Source organism: Biomphalaria glabrata, chromosome 5 (assembly GCF_947242115.1).
Source record: "Biomphalaria glabrata chromosome 5, xgBioGlab47.1, whole genome shotgun sequence".
NCBI lineage: Eukaryota > Metazoa > Mollusca > Gastropoda > Planorbidae > Biomphalaria > Biomphalaria glabrata.
Window position 1 is genome coordinate 40908096 of NC_074715.1, and position 16426 is coordinate 40924521.

A 16426-nucleotide genomic window follows, 5' to 3' on the forward strand; every position below is an offset into this window, starting at 1 on the left:
AAGTCCAACTCCTGGCCTTCACGTGTGGCTCAGATATTGAGTCCGGCGAAACTGTTCTCATTAACAGGAGAAGGGGCAAAGACGAGTAACTGGCGCCTTAACCAGTAAGCTTCGGGCAGGAGGGGCTCGTTAGCCATGCCTGGCTATCCACCTAGGAGAAGGAAAATTCTAAATTCAAACCTCTGTTGCCTTGCAGCTATACCCAATCATGGGAAAGGCTTCGGGAGTCAACCCTGAGGAAAAATCAGGTGCTGGCGACCCTAAGGCAGTTTGCAGCACCCAGTGCTAGACTCTGGCAGAACCTGCGACGCCACTGACCCCAAACTGTATCGGCACTGCCGTTCCTTTGGATACATCAGCTGCGTAGAGTGGTGGGAACTGATGTGCGGGCGACATCGTTCCGACCACAGCTAATGCCCAGGCATTCATCTCATTTCCATGAGATGATCCATAGTCGCTTCGCGACTGAAGGAGGCCATATATAGGCTATAAGTGATTTTTATACAAGGGAATTATACAAAGGATATAGAATATCTTTGATGTAAATAGTGTTCATCCTTTGATTGAGTTTTGAACGAGCCTCCTTTTAAATGTGTTACAATAGAGGTACCTCCAAACCTACAGATGTTATATTGTTTTTAGAGACAAAAGTCTAATTGAAAGAGTGAACAACACAACTGTCAACATTGTGAATGTATCTAGATGTACTGTTGATTCTTGATAGTCCGAAGGTTACTGGACGGGGGTGAGGGGTCGGATTAACTACAACGTCGGATTACCAAGGGCTAACTGTGGTGCTCCAGCAATCGGAAGCAAAGATTTTAAGGGTCTATCTCTCTATCACTGAACAATCGTTCGAAAGCACAAGTCTATTATTCCTATCCCACCCCAATCCAGTGTCCTGGAGGTAGGACTTTTTTATTCTTCACATATATATATGTATATATATATGGTTCGTCCATCTTAATGATGACAGCTTTTGTCATCCAGGGGGCTGAGGGCTTTTTGCACTGCAATTTTGTGCCTTCTCGTGTATTGTGTGAAGCTTTTGTGGACCCGGAATGTTTGCTTGCACACTGGGCAAGCTATTCCAGCTGGAGCTTGTGCGAGTTGCCTTTATTTTCTTCTATGGCGCTTTTCTTCAGACAAGGCCATTTTCTTGTCTTGGGGCCATGATGCTCGATCATTTGCTTCCGTCTCCAAGGTGACAGGGTCAATGTTCATTCCTAGAGTGAGAACTAGTTTGTGGACAAAAAAATCTTCGATGAGTTCTCTAGATTGTGGATATTTATAGAACTATTTTCCTATTGTATGTAAATAGGCTACTATAGCAGCTTTTGTCCAGCAGGAGTAATTGAAGAGGCTATTATGTAGCACTGACCCAGGCAGCCTATATTGTAAATATATCTATCAGATGCAGTTGTTACAAGAACTGTTCATTTGTTTTACCATTTTGCTAATTCATACGAAATGATGGACGAATTTAATAGAATTACGCGTTTTCTTATTTGTATGTTCACACTTCTATATAGGTTAGGTTACCAACAATAATTCGATCATAGTTCTTTTTATCAAAAAAAAAAGATGGAAATAAATTAATCACCATTTGGCGAAACCTTAACAAAAATATTTTTTTAATTACTCAAATTCAAAATATTTCATCTGTGTGTGTGTGTTTGCTAATGTTTTGTGTTCACCTATTGTGATTTCATTTGCTAATAATGGCTTTCTAATCAGATGTATACAGTGTATGATTGTTTATTCCCAAACATTTTTACACTGCTGCGATGTGTCCCGACTTTTAAAATAATTTGATACTAAATTTAACTCTTCATCATACTTCCTCACGTCGACACGTGACATACAAAACATACAGAACAGTAACACAACACTTATTTAAGTGTATGGAACAGTTGTTTTTATTGGTCTGTTTTCAAATGTTAATGTCTGGCAGTGAACTTAATTTTCACAGGTCTGTCTGGAACCATCATAGTACTTAGTACAGGCTCTAAGTCATCATGCTGATAACTCAGCTGGAATTTTTCAACGATCTGTGAATTTATAATAAAGTTTGCATCAATAACAGACCAAACAAATTAGCAAAAGACCATCACTCTTATAACAGAATTAAACACCCATTGAATAGCATCGCTCTATAACAATAACACCCACTGAACAGCATCACTTTATAACTATTAAACACCCACTGAACAGCATCACTTTATAACTATTAAACACCCACTGAACAGCATCGCTTTATAACTATTAAACACCCATTGAATAGCATCGCTCTATAACAATAACACCCACTGAACAGCATCGCTTTATAACTATTAAACACCCACTGAACAGCATCGCTTTATAACTATTAAACACCCACTGAACAGCATTACTCTATAAAATAATTAAACACCCACTGAACAGCATCACTCTATAAAATAATTAAACACCCACTGAACAGCATTACTCTATAAAATAATTAAACACCCACTGAACAGCATCACTCTATAAAATAATTAAACACCCACTGAACAGCATTACTCTATAAAATAATTAAACACCCACTGAACAGCATCACTCTATAAAATAATTAAACACCCACTGAACAGCATCCCACTATAATGAATTGCGAAACACAGAAAAGTTACCAGTCTGGACGCCAATGTGTCTCTATTTAAAACTGCTACTTACTTTGCTTAAGACGATGTGCATCTCTTGTTCAGCGATTCGTCGTCCTAGAAGGAGCAGTAAACTAATAGTAGTACATCTTGGCTAATAAAGTGCATTGCTAGTTTAGACTTTTAAATCTTATGGACAATGTATAGTCAAGTTTGGATTTTTTAGTTTATCAACAGTCTTTGATATGAAGGATAACTAGAAAAGTTAATAACTGAACAAGTTAATCTAGCACAAAAACATGACTACATAGTAGGGAAGAAGTGAATTGTTTCAAAAGTACATCACGGAAACTTTAGTGATGTTTTATGTATTTTGTATATTTTGTACATGTTAGGCCTTTAATGTTGATTGGATATCAACCATTTAACAGTCTAAACCTTGAATGTAAAATTTAAAAAAGAAAAAAGCTAAGCAGTCTATTAAAACATTTTGAGAATGAACAAAAGAATGGAAAAGTTTCCTAGAAGCAGTAGGTTTTCTATTTCACGTCTTTGACCTAGTAGGTGAAAAATTCACTGCTAGACTGGAATGAAAATGTAACTCTACTGCATTCTTGCTCTTACAAATACACAGTCTATTAATTTAAGGATACTAATGTTAATGTGTGACTATTGTATGAGTGCTAGATGATGCATACCGATACACATGCGGGCACCATGTCCCCAGACCAGCTGTGACGTGGACTTTACTATAGGATCCATTTGGACATCGCTCGTCTTCATCCAACGTTCTGGCAGGAAGCTTTCAGGTTTAGGGAACAGACTGGAGTCGTGGTACATGCCATACAGGTTGGCTTGGATATGGTTCTAAAGTGCAAGAAATAAAGAAAGCCTTCTTGAGTCTAGTCAGTGGTAGAATATAACTAACTAAACCAATCTAAAATGTACAGTTCAATTCTATGCAATATTAAATCAATAATAAAAGTAAAATCTACATCTTAAAGTTTAAAGGTATTCCGAGTATTCCCCGATTACAAAATGTGATAGTTTTAAGGTATGTTTCACCAGTGCTATGATCTTCCACAACAGCTCTCAGCTCGTTACAATTCAGCTCATTAGACTCGAAAACTTCTTTAAATGCAACAGCATGTGAAATGACAAAAACTCGAAAGTCATCAGATCTGTTATTCCGCTTTCTCCCTCTCGCCTTAAATCTAATCTAAACTTTAAAAAAAAAAGTGCGTTAGGCTTATTGCTTCAAGACCAGAGAACATGAAAAGATAGAACCAAATGGAAGTATTACCCCTGCTGGTATGTTGTACCCGCTCAGAACGATGTCTTCTGGCAGATATCTGCTGGTGGCGAATGTGATGGGGTAGAGGCGGAGTGTTTCTTTAACCACGGCCCTGACCAAAGGGAGTTTACTCATCTGTTCTGCCGTGATGGTGCCTCCATTCTTCACCTTGACGTCGTTGATCTCTTGCAAAATGTTTTCTTGAACATGGGGATTTTGAGCCAAGTTGTACAAGGACCACAAAGTAGCTGCAGACGTCTAGCAGACAGAAGAGAACGTTCAGCCATTACGTAACGGCTATTGGGAGGAGGGGGGGATTAAAAATCTAACGATTCCTAACAAGTGGGGAGGGGGGTCTAAAGATTAGTTACGTAACAAAAAAAATTATTCAGATAAAATAAAACTTTTAAGATCAGTAAGTTTTAACTCTCGTGTTTATGTTTGTTATGTTATCAAAGAGCCCGGGCCTACTACATTATGTTTGATAACAGCGCTTTATAAATGTAAATTATTATTGACAGATACACTGGTTCATTGACATTCGCGTGTCCGACTTTAATACCTCGGGTTTTCAACAGAATAAAAGGGAAAAAAAATACCCCGCGTTTTTTTCTAACACCATCCGGCGGCCGCCTGATATACATGTACAGTATAGAAACACACTGAATACGTCATCAAAGCGCCGATAGAAGATAGTTTTCTCATTGTTTCTGTAGATACCAGGACGAAAATTGTAATTTGGGAAAATAATTAATAAACAAGTCTTTTGTAAAATTCGAAGTTTTTTGTTTTGTTACTCTACGTTGGAGGAGGAGGGTATTTAATTTTGTTACTATTTGTTACCTGGGGTAGAGGTGGGGGGTAAAAAAAAGTTTTTGGCGTTACGTAAAATCCGAACGTTCCAAGAATAGTAAGCGTTCGTATGAATTGAACATATTTGAACATCCACAGTAGTGGAGCCTTGGTAATAAGAGATCCATCCTCCCTCACACTTCCACCTTCTCCCCCTTTCCCTGGTTGACTCCTATATTGTGTTCCTCTAAACCAATAGCCAATGCACGTGTAATGAATCTTATGGAAAAGTTTTTCAAATTTACCGTTTCCACAGCAGCAGATAGAAGGTCAACAACCAATCCAGTAATTTCTTGTGTTGCCATGTGACAGTCATTGGCCAGATAGTTGATAAATGCTGAACTAGAAGCACTTTCTTCAAGAGACTTGACACATGGGACAAGAAAAAAAAATATTGACATTAGTAAGGTCGGTCTCTTGAAGTTCACAATATCAAAGTTTTAAAACAATTGGGACAAATCTACCATTATGTTTTCAATTTCCGTGACACATTATCAAACGAACACATTCAATTACCTTTATCAATAAGAGTTATACCTTTTAGTAAAATAAAAATATAGAATCGTCTTCAAATTCCTAAGGTCAAAGATGAATGCAGTGTTTTCACGTAACAGCGCTTAAACAATTAAATTATTCAAATGACCTTATGAACTAAGAATGTGCCTATGCTCATGATGTTGTCAGCGTAGTGTTCAAACTGTCTCCAGGTGTCGGTAGGCCATACTCGATAGACAGGCACGTCAAACAGAAGGGGCTGGAGGGTCCTGAAGAAGCCCTCTACATTCTCAAGGAAACTGTGAGCTATAGGCGTGGGCTTATCTCCAAGGCAACCAATGCGTTCTTCGAACAGAAATGTACCTATGGCTGAAATAGAAGGAATAGTTCAACCATTCAGTAGCTTATTTCGTTATTTTTTAATGTACTTAAGTTGGTTTCGAATACATATATTTTCAGCTATTGGAAAGTAAGAAATAAAAATTACATTCTAAGGTCCATTTAAAAAGTTCGTATTCCAGGCCTGGAACTTCTCCTAGTGAGTTTGTTGCAGTATCAAGTCTGGTGACGAAGTCGTCTGCCACTTGCCCCATCTCTTCGCTAAATCTCAGCACCTCGGACAGTTTCAGCATCTTTTTGCTTACGATGGTTCTAGTCTTGTACCATTCTTCCCCTTGACTTTTAAAATGTGAAAATATATTATGTTTGCGTAGGTGTGTGTATATCTACTTAGGTTAACATTGTGTGAGATTCTCAATTCATAACATACAAGCTAGATGCTATAGAAGGATAGTATGTATCATCTACAAAGACGCATTACAGATGAGATTCGAAACTTGATCACATTGGCAATTACGCCTCACGATGGCCTGCTGATCACTATCACAAAAAACAACAACCGCAAACTAAAATGTTATGGCAACATCACATGGTCGTCATGGATCGCAAAGACCTCCCTTCAGGGAACTGTACCAGATAAAAGAAGAGGCAGACAGAAAAAGAGATGAGAAAACATGAAATAACTAGTTAAGGCAAAAGATAGAGGAACTGAGGAATACGGTGAACAGATCATGTGTGGTGGTCCAACAGACTAAGGTATAGGTGAAGGTAAAAGTGATAGACTTATTGAATTTATATATTCAATCTTTCATTTCTAAAAATCTTTACACATTTTAAAAAAAGTTTTAGAAATACATGTCTTAAAATAAGTCTTTAAGTAAATCAGAAATAGCTAAGAAAGAATGCAATTTGAAAGGAAAAATAAGGAGACTTCTTTAATAACTCCAGATGAGGCGGGGCCTGCGACCATCCGTGAAGGGGCCTAACAGCCTGGAACTCGTGACTTTGACATTTGTCACAAGCTTAATGACAACCAAAATAAGGGGAGATACTTAGGAAACGAATGGTTCTAGATCTTAGTCTCGTATATACAAGTCTACACTAAAGACATTAAGATCGGACTACCATCTAAACTACGACAAACAAAGACTATTCCTCCACACCCAACTGCGTGATGAGATTATGATAATCTGTTTATCACACAGCATCGTCAGCGTAGATACAATAACTAATCAAGAACAAATCAAGAACTAATCAAGAACAAATCAAGAACTAATCAATTAATATTTTGGGCAACGACCGTGTCAACAAAATAGGAGGTTAATTACCATTTCGCCTTTTTCCTTTATATTTGAATGATACCTGCAGTGTATTCTATTTTATTACTTGCATTATACCAGACGTACCACGAGTGTTTGTTTATACACAGTGACAGAGGTCTTCAACCAAAGCACCAACTTACGCATTAACTAAGCCAAGGTCAAGGCCTCTTAGTTTTCTATAGTGTGCAATAGGCAACATCTGTATCCTGACGGGATATTTGCCTTCAGCATTGATCACCTTGCTGTATTCTACAGGGCAGCTGATGACCACGTGATGCATAGGACCGACTCGTTCTTTGAAAATGTTCCCATATTCTAGTGCACGTTGTCTGTAAACCTGGGAAAGAAGTACAGCCAAATGTTTACAGCCAAATGTTTAAAATGTTATATCTGTAAATAGCATGTTATTCACACAGTTATTGGAGATTCTCACGATTAACTAAACTATGTCAATAATTCTTCGGTATTCAGAGAACAGGGTTAAATAATTGGGGTTTGTCCCATGCAATAATTGTACACATTTCACCCACAACCATTCTCGGATCAATTTGATACTTTAAACAATTGTTTTTACAATATTTTCAATGCTTGTCAGTTTATCTTCGTATCACGTGTGGTATGCGGGATGGACTGTCGTTCGGTCGCTAGAGGGTTCTGGGTTCAAACCCAGCCAGCTGCTATCCGTCGTCGTCCAGCAGGATGTAGAGTCTCTTCAACTCTGAAGGAACATCCGAAACAACTTCAACTCTGAAGGAACATCCGAAACAACTTCAACTCTGAAGGAACATCCGAAACAACTTCAACTCTGAAGGAACATCCGAAACAACTTCAACTCTGAAGGAACATCCGAAACAACTTCAACTCTGAAGGAACATCCGAAACAACTTCAACTCTGAAGGAACATCCGAAACAACTTCAAATCTTTATTGCCGCAAGTTAGTTGCCCATTTGTTTTATAAAAAGTTGTAAGTCATTAAAGTGAAAGTCTAATACATCCTCCATATTGAGCTAGCCAGGAAAACCAGTGACATGGCAGAATTTAGGTCATATGCATGACACGTAGGACGTAATCATTTTTTTTTTTGAAGTAACGTCTGTATTATATAAGATAAGATATTGAAATTACAAAGAAGAACTTTAAAATTTTGATTCTGCATTGCTAAAAATCAACCTAGATCTTGAAAAAAAAACCTGGCTTTTCTACTCTTCATTCTGTACACAGGATACACACAATAAATCTAGCTATTAATAGTTTTTCTGGTTGTGTATAAAGAGGATACATTATTTTCAATAGCATTCTTCAAGACCTACCCTCTAACTTCTAGCATGCTTAAAGTCATCTACTGAAACGAAAGGTCCTCAAGTGAAAAGTTTTATGTTGAATAATTTTTATTCATTTATAGGAAAACAAATACCCCCCCCCCCTTTTTTTTTTCCCTTCTAGTAAATTTAAAGGAATAATTCTTAGAGATTTGCGCTTGTTTTGTTACATGTCTGTAGGTGAAAGAGAAAGCTACTCCAGAATAGTGTTACGTATTCCAAGTGGCAAGAGAAAGTGTTCTACGAGATGAGCTGAAGCCTTTTTACGACTGAAAGTTGCAAACAACAATTGGATTAGCTTTCTTGTTCTTAAGTCCCTTTCCTTGTTTACTTGTTCTGTCCATTCTGTCACTTTATAAACAAAAATGTAAACAAAAAACTAAAAAAAAATGAAACAAATACAAAACTAAAGTACAAAACTGTAAACAAATACAAAACAAAAATTCAAAACAAAACAAATACAAAACCATAGACATATAGTAGGCCTATATATAAGTATGTACAAAACTTTAAACAAATACAAAACTGTAAACAAATACAAAACTTAGTATTAAATTGGTTGAAACTTACTTCAAACATTTTGTTGAACTTTAACCCATCTTTCTTTAAGTACTCAAACAATGTTCCAATGACGGGTAAGCCTCGGGGGCCAGGAACTTTACTAAATGGAAGAATTTTCACCATTGGTGTGGAGTCTTCTGTAATTTGAGTTACTTGACTGACATAATCTCTCACGGGGCATTGACTGGTGTGACGACTCAGCTTACACCGGCATTAAAAAATGTTAATTTATTCAAGAGTTGATTAAAAAAAATACTGTGACTCAATAACCCTCCAAACACAAAAAAGACGAATTCTTATTAACTATCATGTTGTCTTATAATACATATGCTAACATAAATGTATATAGATCTAATAGCAAGTTTTGTCGTGGTAACGAGAGGAGAGTCTGAACAAAAAAAAGAGGGTATACAATTTTTTTTTCGAGATCTTATTTAGAAATAATTTTTATTCAAACTTTTGTAATTGTTGTTGGTAGCGTGCAATGGAGCCTTGAGCCATTTATTATTTTTTTCAACATTGTGATAACCAAGAAAAACAAGCTTTTTTGTTCCACAACTGAAATGGAGTAGATTTCCGTTGTCCTATTGATGTTCTATATTTATTCTATTTGTTTATTTGCATATTTATAAAAATGCATCCTAATTTGTTAGTGAACTAGACTCTCTTCGCTCTGAATACTTTAGGGGCAATAAATAACATACTGTTACTTACTGTAAAACCAATTAAGTTTTTAATCTAATACATATTTCAGTATCATGAAATGTGTCATTTAAATAATATTTCTTAAAATGTATACAAACTAAGAGCTTTAACTTTCAATACCGAATTAGCGAATTCGGGATTTACAAAGATTATTGATAGGCTACATGATTTATGATTTTGCAAAACGTGGTTCTTAAATATTCATAGACATTCCCGGTTTCTAGTTAAAACAGAGGAAATTTAATCATTATATCAATAAGTACTTACTTTTTACAGGTATCAATAAGTACTTACTTTCAACAGAAATTTACTTTGACAGGTCAATCTGTATAAAATATTTTTGTCCGAATGTTTAAGAAACTTAATAGACTAACTTGTAAAGTGAACAATGTGAATGGAATAGTTTAGTCAAGGAACAGAATCTCGTGACATCAAAACAGGACAGTGGTCAGTTGGTGATCAAATGTAGGCCTACCATGTTTCCTGCATCGTGTTCAGTGACAAACAGTCGACTACGTGTGCCGCTCTAGCGCATAAACACAAACATTCCTCTAAGTGACCATAACATATACCTAATGAAAAGTAGTAGGTCCACACAGACACAGCTTTCTTTATGACAATCAAAATAACATACACACACATACACAGCAACATTATAAAGACACTCATAGCACATAAAGACGTACTGAAAAAATAATACAGCTGTCTACTCTCGCTACAGGGCCGGACTTAAATGAGGGCAGACGGGGCTACAGCCCCGGGCCTCCAAAAGAAAGTAGCCTCCACAAAACAGATAAAAATATATCCGAATTTCAACGGGTCAGAACCTTTTTCAATTTTTATTTGAACGTTTGTTTTTTTTTCGCATTTTTACGACTGACAAAAATGTCGTGATTAGGAAGTCTACGCTTGTAGCATGCTTGGAGTTAGTAAATACAGCTCCGGATTTACGACAGTGCGTCTACCAAAGACCTTTCCCTCCACAAACTCACAAATATACACTTTTTTAAAACTAAAATGTGCATATTTAATATTTGTTAAAAAGGAAAGTGAGATTAAATTTACAAGAATTCTAATATTTTTTCTTCTAAAATATAGCATGCTTTTAGTTATAAGTATTTTCATTCGTAATTGGTTTATTAGTGAAGCTTTAAAAATTGTAGGGGCCTCAACAAAATCCTGCCCCGGTTCTCCACATACTTAAATCCGGCCCTGTCTCTCTCTATACATATATGGACATGGGCACAATGTTACAAACTTCCTAAACTCTACGGTCACCATCATTCTTTTCTAGGCCATAAAGAGAAATTTTCGAGAAATACACTATTTGGATAGTGATTAGGTGCCGGTACTCAGTGATGGATTGCTTAACTTTTAACTACTAATAAATTAATAATAAACGTTAGAATAAACGTTAGAATACATGAAAAGTAATAATTTGTTCTCCACATTCAAAAAGGTGCCGGTCACAAAAATAGCACTGCTTCTAAATATTGCAAACAATTAAAGCCTACCTGATCGTCTGCTAAGATCAAGTTCTGTAAAGTGTGTTCAGAAGTTATTTTCTTTGGCGTCCAGTAACGTTTTACAATGCCCAAAGTGGCATCTGTCTGATGAATGGCTGTTTGGGAGCTGATTTTGATAACCTGGAACATATTCACTAGTCCTGGACAAGAAAATAAAAAGTAGAACATCTTGAACCGCCCAAATACGACAAGGAATGTTGCCTAAATAAAGGTGTTAGTAAGGGTTAGGGAGCTGTCAAACATTATAGCATTAAATACACAGTTCATTACATAATTTTTTTTAAAAATATATTACTGGATGTTTTCATGTTGCCTAGGATTGCCTCGAGCGAGTAGACTTATATCGTGGATGGTAGTTGGGGTTTGAGACAAAAAAAACGGGGGGGGGGGGAGAATTTTAAAGATGAAAGAACTTTTATAAAAAATAAATTTAAATAAAACATTTTTGGGGGAGTCTTGTAACTATTAAAAATAACCCAGTCTATATTCGTTTCCGACTTTTTTTGCTCCTCAGCTTAGAGAGCGCTTAAATTCTGTTTTATAAAAACCGATAGCAGAAAAGTAACCGCTGGAAAATGTCTGTGTCATGTTTGTTGAAAAATGTTTTACATATTTCGGATGTTCCTTCAGAGTTGAAGATAGTTTACTTCCTAGTCCAAACCTCCCGCAGGACGATTGAGGCGGGCAGGGTTTGAACCCGGGACCATCGATAAATCCAAACGACAGTCCAGCGCGCAAACCGCACGACCAGGCAGTCATCCTGTCCATGTGTTATGTAGACGATGCTTACAAACGAAATTTAAATCTCTTTTATTCTAGTCTGTCTATTACACTAAATAACACTGCAAACAAAAAGCTCAAACATATCTAGTTCAAATAAAAATCAACTTACCAAGATTCTGTCAGCTGTCTAACTGGCACACTATGACTTGAGTGGCTGACGATGAGTCCAGTGTTTAGGGAGCAGGTGCCAGCAGACGTCTTGAAATAGAAAGGATTAAGTCTCTGACGACAATTTTGGGATTTAAAGTTACCACCAGCACATCTGCTTGCTCTTCATCACGTGACATTTTTAACGTTTTATTAATTAGATTTCAAAATCAAGAAAGTCAAGAGGAGGGAGGAGGGGGGTCCAATTTGGTTCGTCATATTTATTGTAAGTTGTTTGTTAATTTGTTTACACACTGTGGGAAAAGTCTGTGTGTGAGGGGAAACAACCACATAGGGCCTACCATCAGGCTATATTTAAACTTGACAACGAATACAGCTTCATTGATCGTGTTAGAAGTTAGACTCTAGATACATTCTCAACTCTCAGTATAACAACAACTGGAATGCTGAGAGTGTCACGACTGGATGAGTCTTATCATTACTGACGTGAGAAGGGACTGTTCCCCCCCCCCCGGCCCACACACACACACGTGTTGATTGTAAGGAGTCAACAAAATGTCTAGTTATCGTGCACTTTCAAATGTTCGATCTATGCACTGGTAGAAACAGGGCTGGCCCAAAATGCGGGGCCCTATGCGAAACGGATTGCGCGGGGCCCAGACAATTTCGTCTATTTTTCAGATTTTTATGATTTCAGATTTTCATGAGCCCTTGGAAAATCAGAAGGCCGCGGGTACCCTGTTATATGTTATAATGATTTATCTTATCTTATCTTATATAATACAGACGTTACTTCAAAAAAGAAGATGATTACGTCCTATGCGTCATGCATTTAGTCATGCATATTAACCAATGACTTAAATTCTGACAAGTCACTGGTTTTCCTGGCTAGCTCAGGCAATCCATTCCATGCTCTAATAGCACTAGGGAAGAAGGAGTATTTGTACAAATTTGTCCTAGCATATGGGACGAGGAATGTGCCTTTATCTTTGTGTATTTCAGAGTATTTATTAAATTTTGTTTTTGTATTTGAAGATTATGGTTCAGTGTTTTATGTATGATTGCTACTTTACTTTTAAGCCTTCTGTCCTGAAGGCTTTCTAAATTTAGTGATTTTACTAAAGGTGTTACTCTAGTCAAATGTGAATATTCGTTTGTTATGAATCTCACTGCTCTATTTTGTGTCTGTTCCAGTTTCTTAATGTTTTCTTGAGTTGAGGGGTCACAAACGGAGGATGCATATTCTATTATTGGCCTAACCAAGGTTAAATAACATTTTAGTTTTATGTTCTTATTTGATTTATAGAAATTTCTTTTAATAAATCCTAATGCTTTGTTTGATTTTTTTGTAGTTTCATCAATATGTGGATTCCATGACAGTTTTTCATTTATTATAACACCTAGGTATTTTGCGTTTTTAGTCTGTGTTACTGGTTTGCCATGAATAAGATAAGTGGAATTAATTTGTTTTAGTTTTTTTGTTAATGTAATACTATACAAGTAGAATTAGCGCGGGGCTTATGAAAGAGTGGGGCCCACTGCTGCCGCATAGGTTTCAGTGGCATAAGGCTAAAAATGACATTTTCCCTATTTAATACGTGGATACACTGTTCTCTCATTCAACTATAGTGTACCTAGTGCTGTCATTACCTATGTAACACGCATGTATCATTTATTGTTTCAGCTTCACTTTTGTATTTAGATATATGGCGAGTAGGCCTAGGCTTTATCTTATAAAGTACAGACGTCACTTCGAAATAGAAGATAATTACGTCCTACGCATTTCATGTGTCGATATAATCATGCATGTTAATTAGTGATTCAAACTCTGCCAAGTCATTGGTTTACCTGGCAACCCATTCCATGCTCTAATGGCACTAGGTCAAAAGGAGCATTTGTACGAACTTTGTCCAAGCATATGGAATAAGAAATGTGTCCCTTTATGTTTGTGTCTTGCTGAGTATTTTATGACCTTGTGGTATTCACTAAATTGTTTTCTGTTTTTAAAGAAATAGTGGTCTATCTAAGGTTAAATAGTATTTTAGCTTTATGTTCCTTTGATTTGTAAAAACTTCTTTTAATAACCTAAAAGATTTAATTTTTTGAAATAATTTCGTCAATATGAAATTCCGTGATTATTTTTCATATATGATTACTCTTTGATATTTTGAGTTTTTAGTCTGTGTAATTGGTTAAGTATGAATAAAAAAAGTAGCTTTTATTATTATTTTGTTACTTTTACTGACATTTTTATGGGTGGAAAAACATGCTCCAATTTGATTCCCATTTCTGTAATTCATCTAATTCTCTTTGTAAAATTTCAGTAACGTATTGTTTTTTTCATATAGGCCTATCATGAAATCATCTGTTAATAATCTGACTTTTGTTCCTGAACTAATGCGTTTTAATAGGTCATTTATGTAAATAAGGTACACCTGAGTTTACTGTTATTATCTATTATTATTATTCTCTCCCTATCAAGAAATCCTGAATTGAATGAAGTAATGGACCAGTTATACCGGTACTGAACTATTTTAATTTTTTAAGCAAACTATGGTGGTGAACTTAATCAAATGCCTTAGAGAAATGGCATCTATTTGCTCATTATTATCTAAGCCCTTTAAAAAAATCATCAATTAGTCCTATTAGTTATGTTTCACATGATCTATATTTCCTAAAACTATGTTGGTATGGAGTAAGGACATTATTTTTATATAAGCTCTCATTTCATAGTGACTATCCAATGCCTTGCCTTTCATGATTACCATGTCTGAAATTAATTATGTCCATCCTAGATTACCATGTCTGAAAGAGCATAAGGCCTACAATACCATGCCAAAATCACTAATTACCAATGCCCTAGGTTACCCTCTTACATCATTAATGTCCTAGATTATCATACCTGAAATAGCTTGTCCAAAATTAAGCACCCCCCCCCCTTTAGATTACCTTGCCTAAAATCACCAGTGTCCTAGATTTCCTTGTCTAAAATCACCAGTGTCCTAGATTACCTCTATATGTAGAACTAAATAGTGGGATATTTTTTGTTTTCAATTGTATAAAACAAACACAAGCCAAAAGAAAAATTATGATTTTATTTGAAATCCTTTTAGCAACAAACAAAAAAAAAGACTCTAGAGGAAGTCAAAGAGTTATTAGAGCATTAGAACAAAGAGACAGAATAGGACTACAAGTGTTTCAACTCCATCCTGTACACACTTTAAATAGTTTACACAGAGCTGATTTAAGATAAACATCATAATGTGAATAAAACAACAACAAAACATCATTCATCAATGACAACTCAAAATTCATCAATGACAACTCAAAATTCATCAATGACAACTCAAAATTCATCAATGACAACTCAAAATTCAAATGTTTAGTAATAAAAACATGAAGGCATACAAGTTAATTTACAAAAAAACACTATCACAGAAAAAAAATATAACAATAATGACGCTCCTATCATTACTCCAATGGCCTAAGAGATCTGCAAAGCTAATTATTACTGAGAACTTAGAAATGGAGAGCTGCTAGTGACATGTTTATGGCTATATTCTGAAGTCTCACTGCTGTCTTCTGGGATTGTACCACTGCATGTACTAGGATGGGTCGAAAGTTTTTCTTTTTTGATGGCAGTTATTGACATTGGGTTTCTAGAATTCTTCCAGCTTATAGGTGTGCTAGTATGTTGTTCTTCCCTAGACTTTGTTTCATCCCAGCCTAAAGGTGTGCTAGTTCGTTGTTCCAATCTTGGCTTTTTATTGGAAGCTTTAAATAAAAATCTCAAATCAACTTTCCTTTTTTCTGATGACGTGGACTCACTGTCTGACAGTTTTGTTGTTTGATTCTCTGCTCCTGAGTTTTTAGAGCAACAACTTTTAGGATTCTCAATTGGATTTGTTGTCTCCTTGATTTCAGTGACTACAGTATGTGGACAACTTTTCTCAAGAAATGAACAATCTAATTTTGAATCAAGTAAAATATCTTTCATTTCTTTTGTTCTCTGTATTCTATCCAAGACATCAGAGCCATCATAAGTTAGTTTGACATTCAAATGTTGAGTATTTCTTTGAGGATCACAAAATGAATTGAGCCTCACAATACTGTCAGTATTTGGACCTGCTTGAGTTTTTGCTGTAGTTTCATGAACATTAGACTGAGCATTCTGAAGTAATGTGGGCTGGAAAAGTCCCACATTGAAAGCCGGTGCCCTACTAGAGGAGGATTGGTTGACTTCCTGAGGCAGTGAGGTGTCTGTATGCACTTCCATGACACTTGATGTAGGGCCAATAGAAATCTTACTGGGGAAATGTCTCTGTATTGTCTGAACACTGGAAATCTGAAATAAATAATAATACAAATAATACAATCTACTGACTGTTTTCCATAGCAAAAAATTGTCAGTACAGTAATGTAAAACTATTTTAGTCAGAAATTCATGTGCATTTTGACCCAGTCTCTCCTCTCACAAACACAATGGAACCCTAACCTTTTTCT

The 16426-nt window shown here is 36.1% G+C and overlaps 2 protein-coding genes across 6 annotated transcripts in view; both read right to left on the reverse strand.

The window, feature by feature from the left end:
* Positions 1 to 1903: 1903 nt before the first annotated feature.
* Positions 1904 to 12113, reverse strand: LOC106064976 (cytochrome P450 10-like). 4 transcript variants are annotated; one of them, XM_056031037.1, is made up of 11 exons: positions 11925 to 12107; positions 11021 to 11172; positions 8811 to 9002; positions 7061 to 7257; positions 5747 to 5937; positions 5408 to 5628; positions 5010 to 5129; positions 3922 to 4170; positions 3317 to 3485; positions 2692 to 2735; positions 1904 to 2051 (listed from the first exon to the last, which is right to left on the reverse strand). In XM_056031037.1, the coding sequence occupies exons 2-11, from the start codon at positions 11159 to 11161 to the stop codon at positions 1941 to 1943; spliced, it is 1635 nt and encodes a 544-aa protein (XP_055887012.1). In that variant the 5' UTR covers positions 11162 to 11172; positions 11925 to 12107; the 3' UTR covers positions 1904 to 1940. The 4 variants fall into 4 exon arrangements, with proteins under 4 accessions (XP_055887012.1, XP_055887015.1, XP_055887014.1 ...); XM_056031040.1 differs by lacking the exon at positions 3922 to 4170 and having other exon boundaries at positions 11925 to 12113; XM_056031039.1 differs by lacking the exons at positions 11021 to 11172; positions 11925 to 12107 and adding an exon at positions 9774 to 10192.
* Positions 12114 to 15004: 2891 nt separating this feature from the next.
* The window catches only part of LOC106064964 (mutS protein homolog 5-like), a 29129-nt gene continuing 27707 nt past the window's right edge, over positions 15005 to 16426 (reverse strand). For both annotated transcript variants that reach the window (XM_056029221.1, XM_013223641.2), the window contains exon 28: positions 15005 to 16268. In XM_056029221.1, coding sequence (XP_055885196.1) covers positions 15432 to 16268 — 837 coding nt within the window. In that variant the 3' untranslated portion in view covers positions 15005 to 15431. The remainder of the gene's footprint in view (positions 16269 to 16426) is intronic.

Coding starts and splice junctions, on each gene's coding strand:
- LOC106064976 (XM_056031037.1), bottom strand. CDS start 11,161: ATGTTCCAGGTTATCAAAATCAGCTCCCAAACAGCCATTCATCAGACA. Junction 5,629..5,746: donor TTTTAAATGGACCTTAGAAT/GTAATTTTTATT, acceptor CTTCTATTTCAG/CCATAGGTACATTTCTGTTC. Junction 5,130..5,407: donor GCACATTCTTAGTTCATAAG/GTCATTTGAATA, acceptor CCATGTGTCAAG/TCTCTTGAAGAAAGTGCTTC.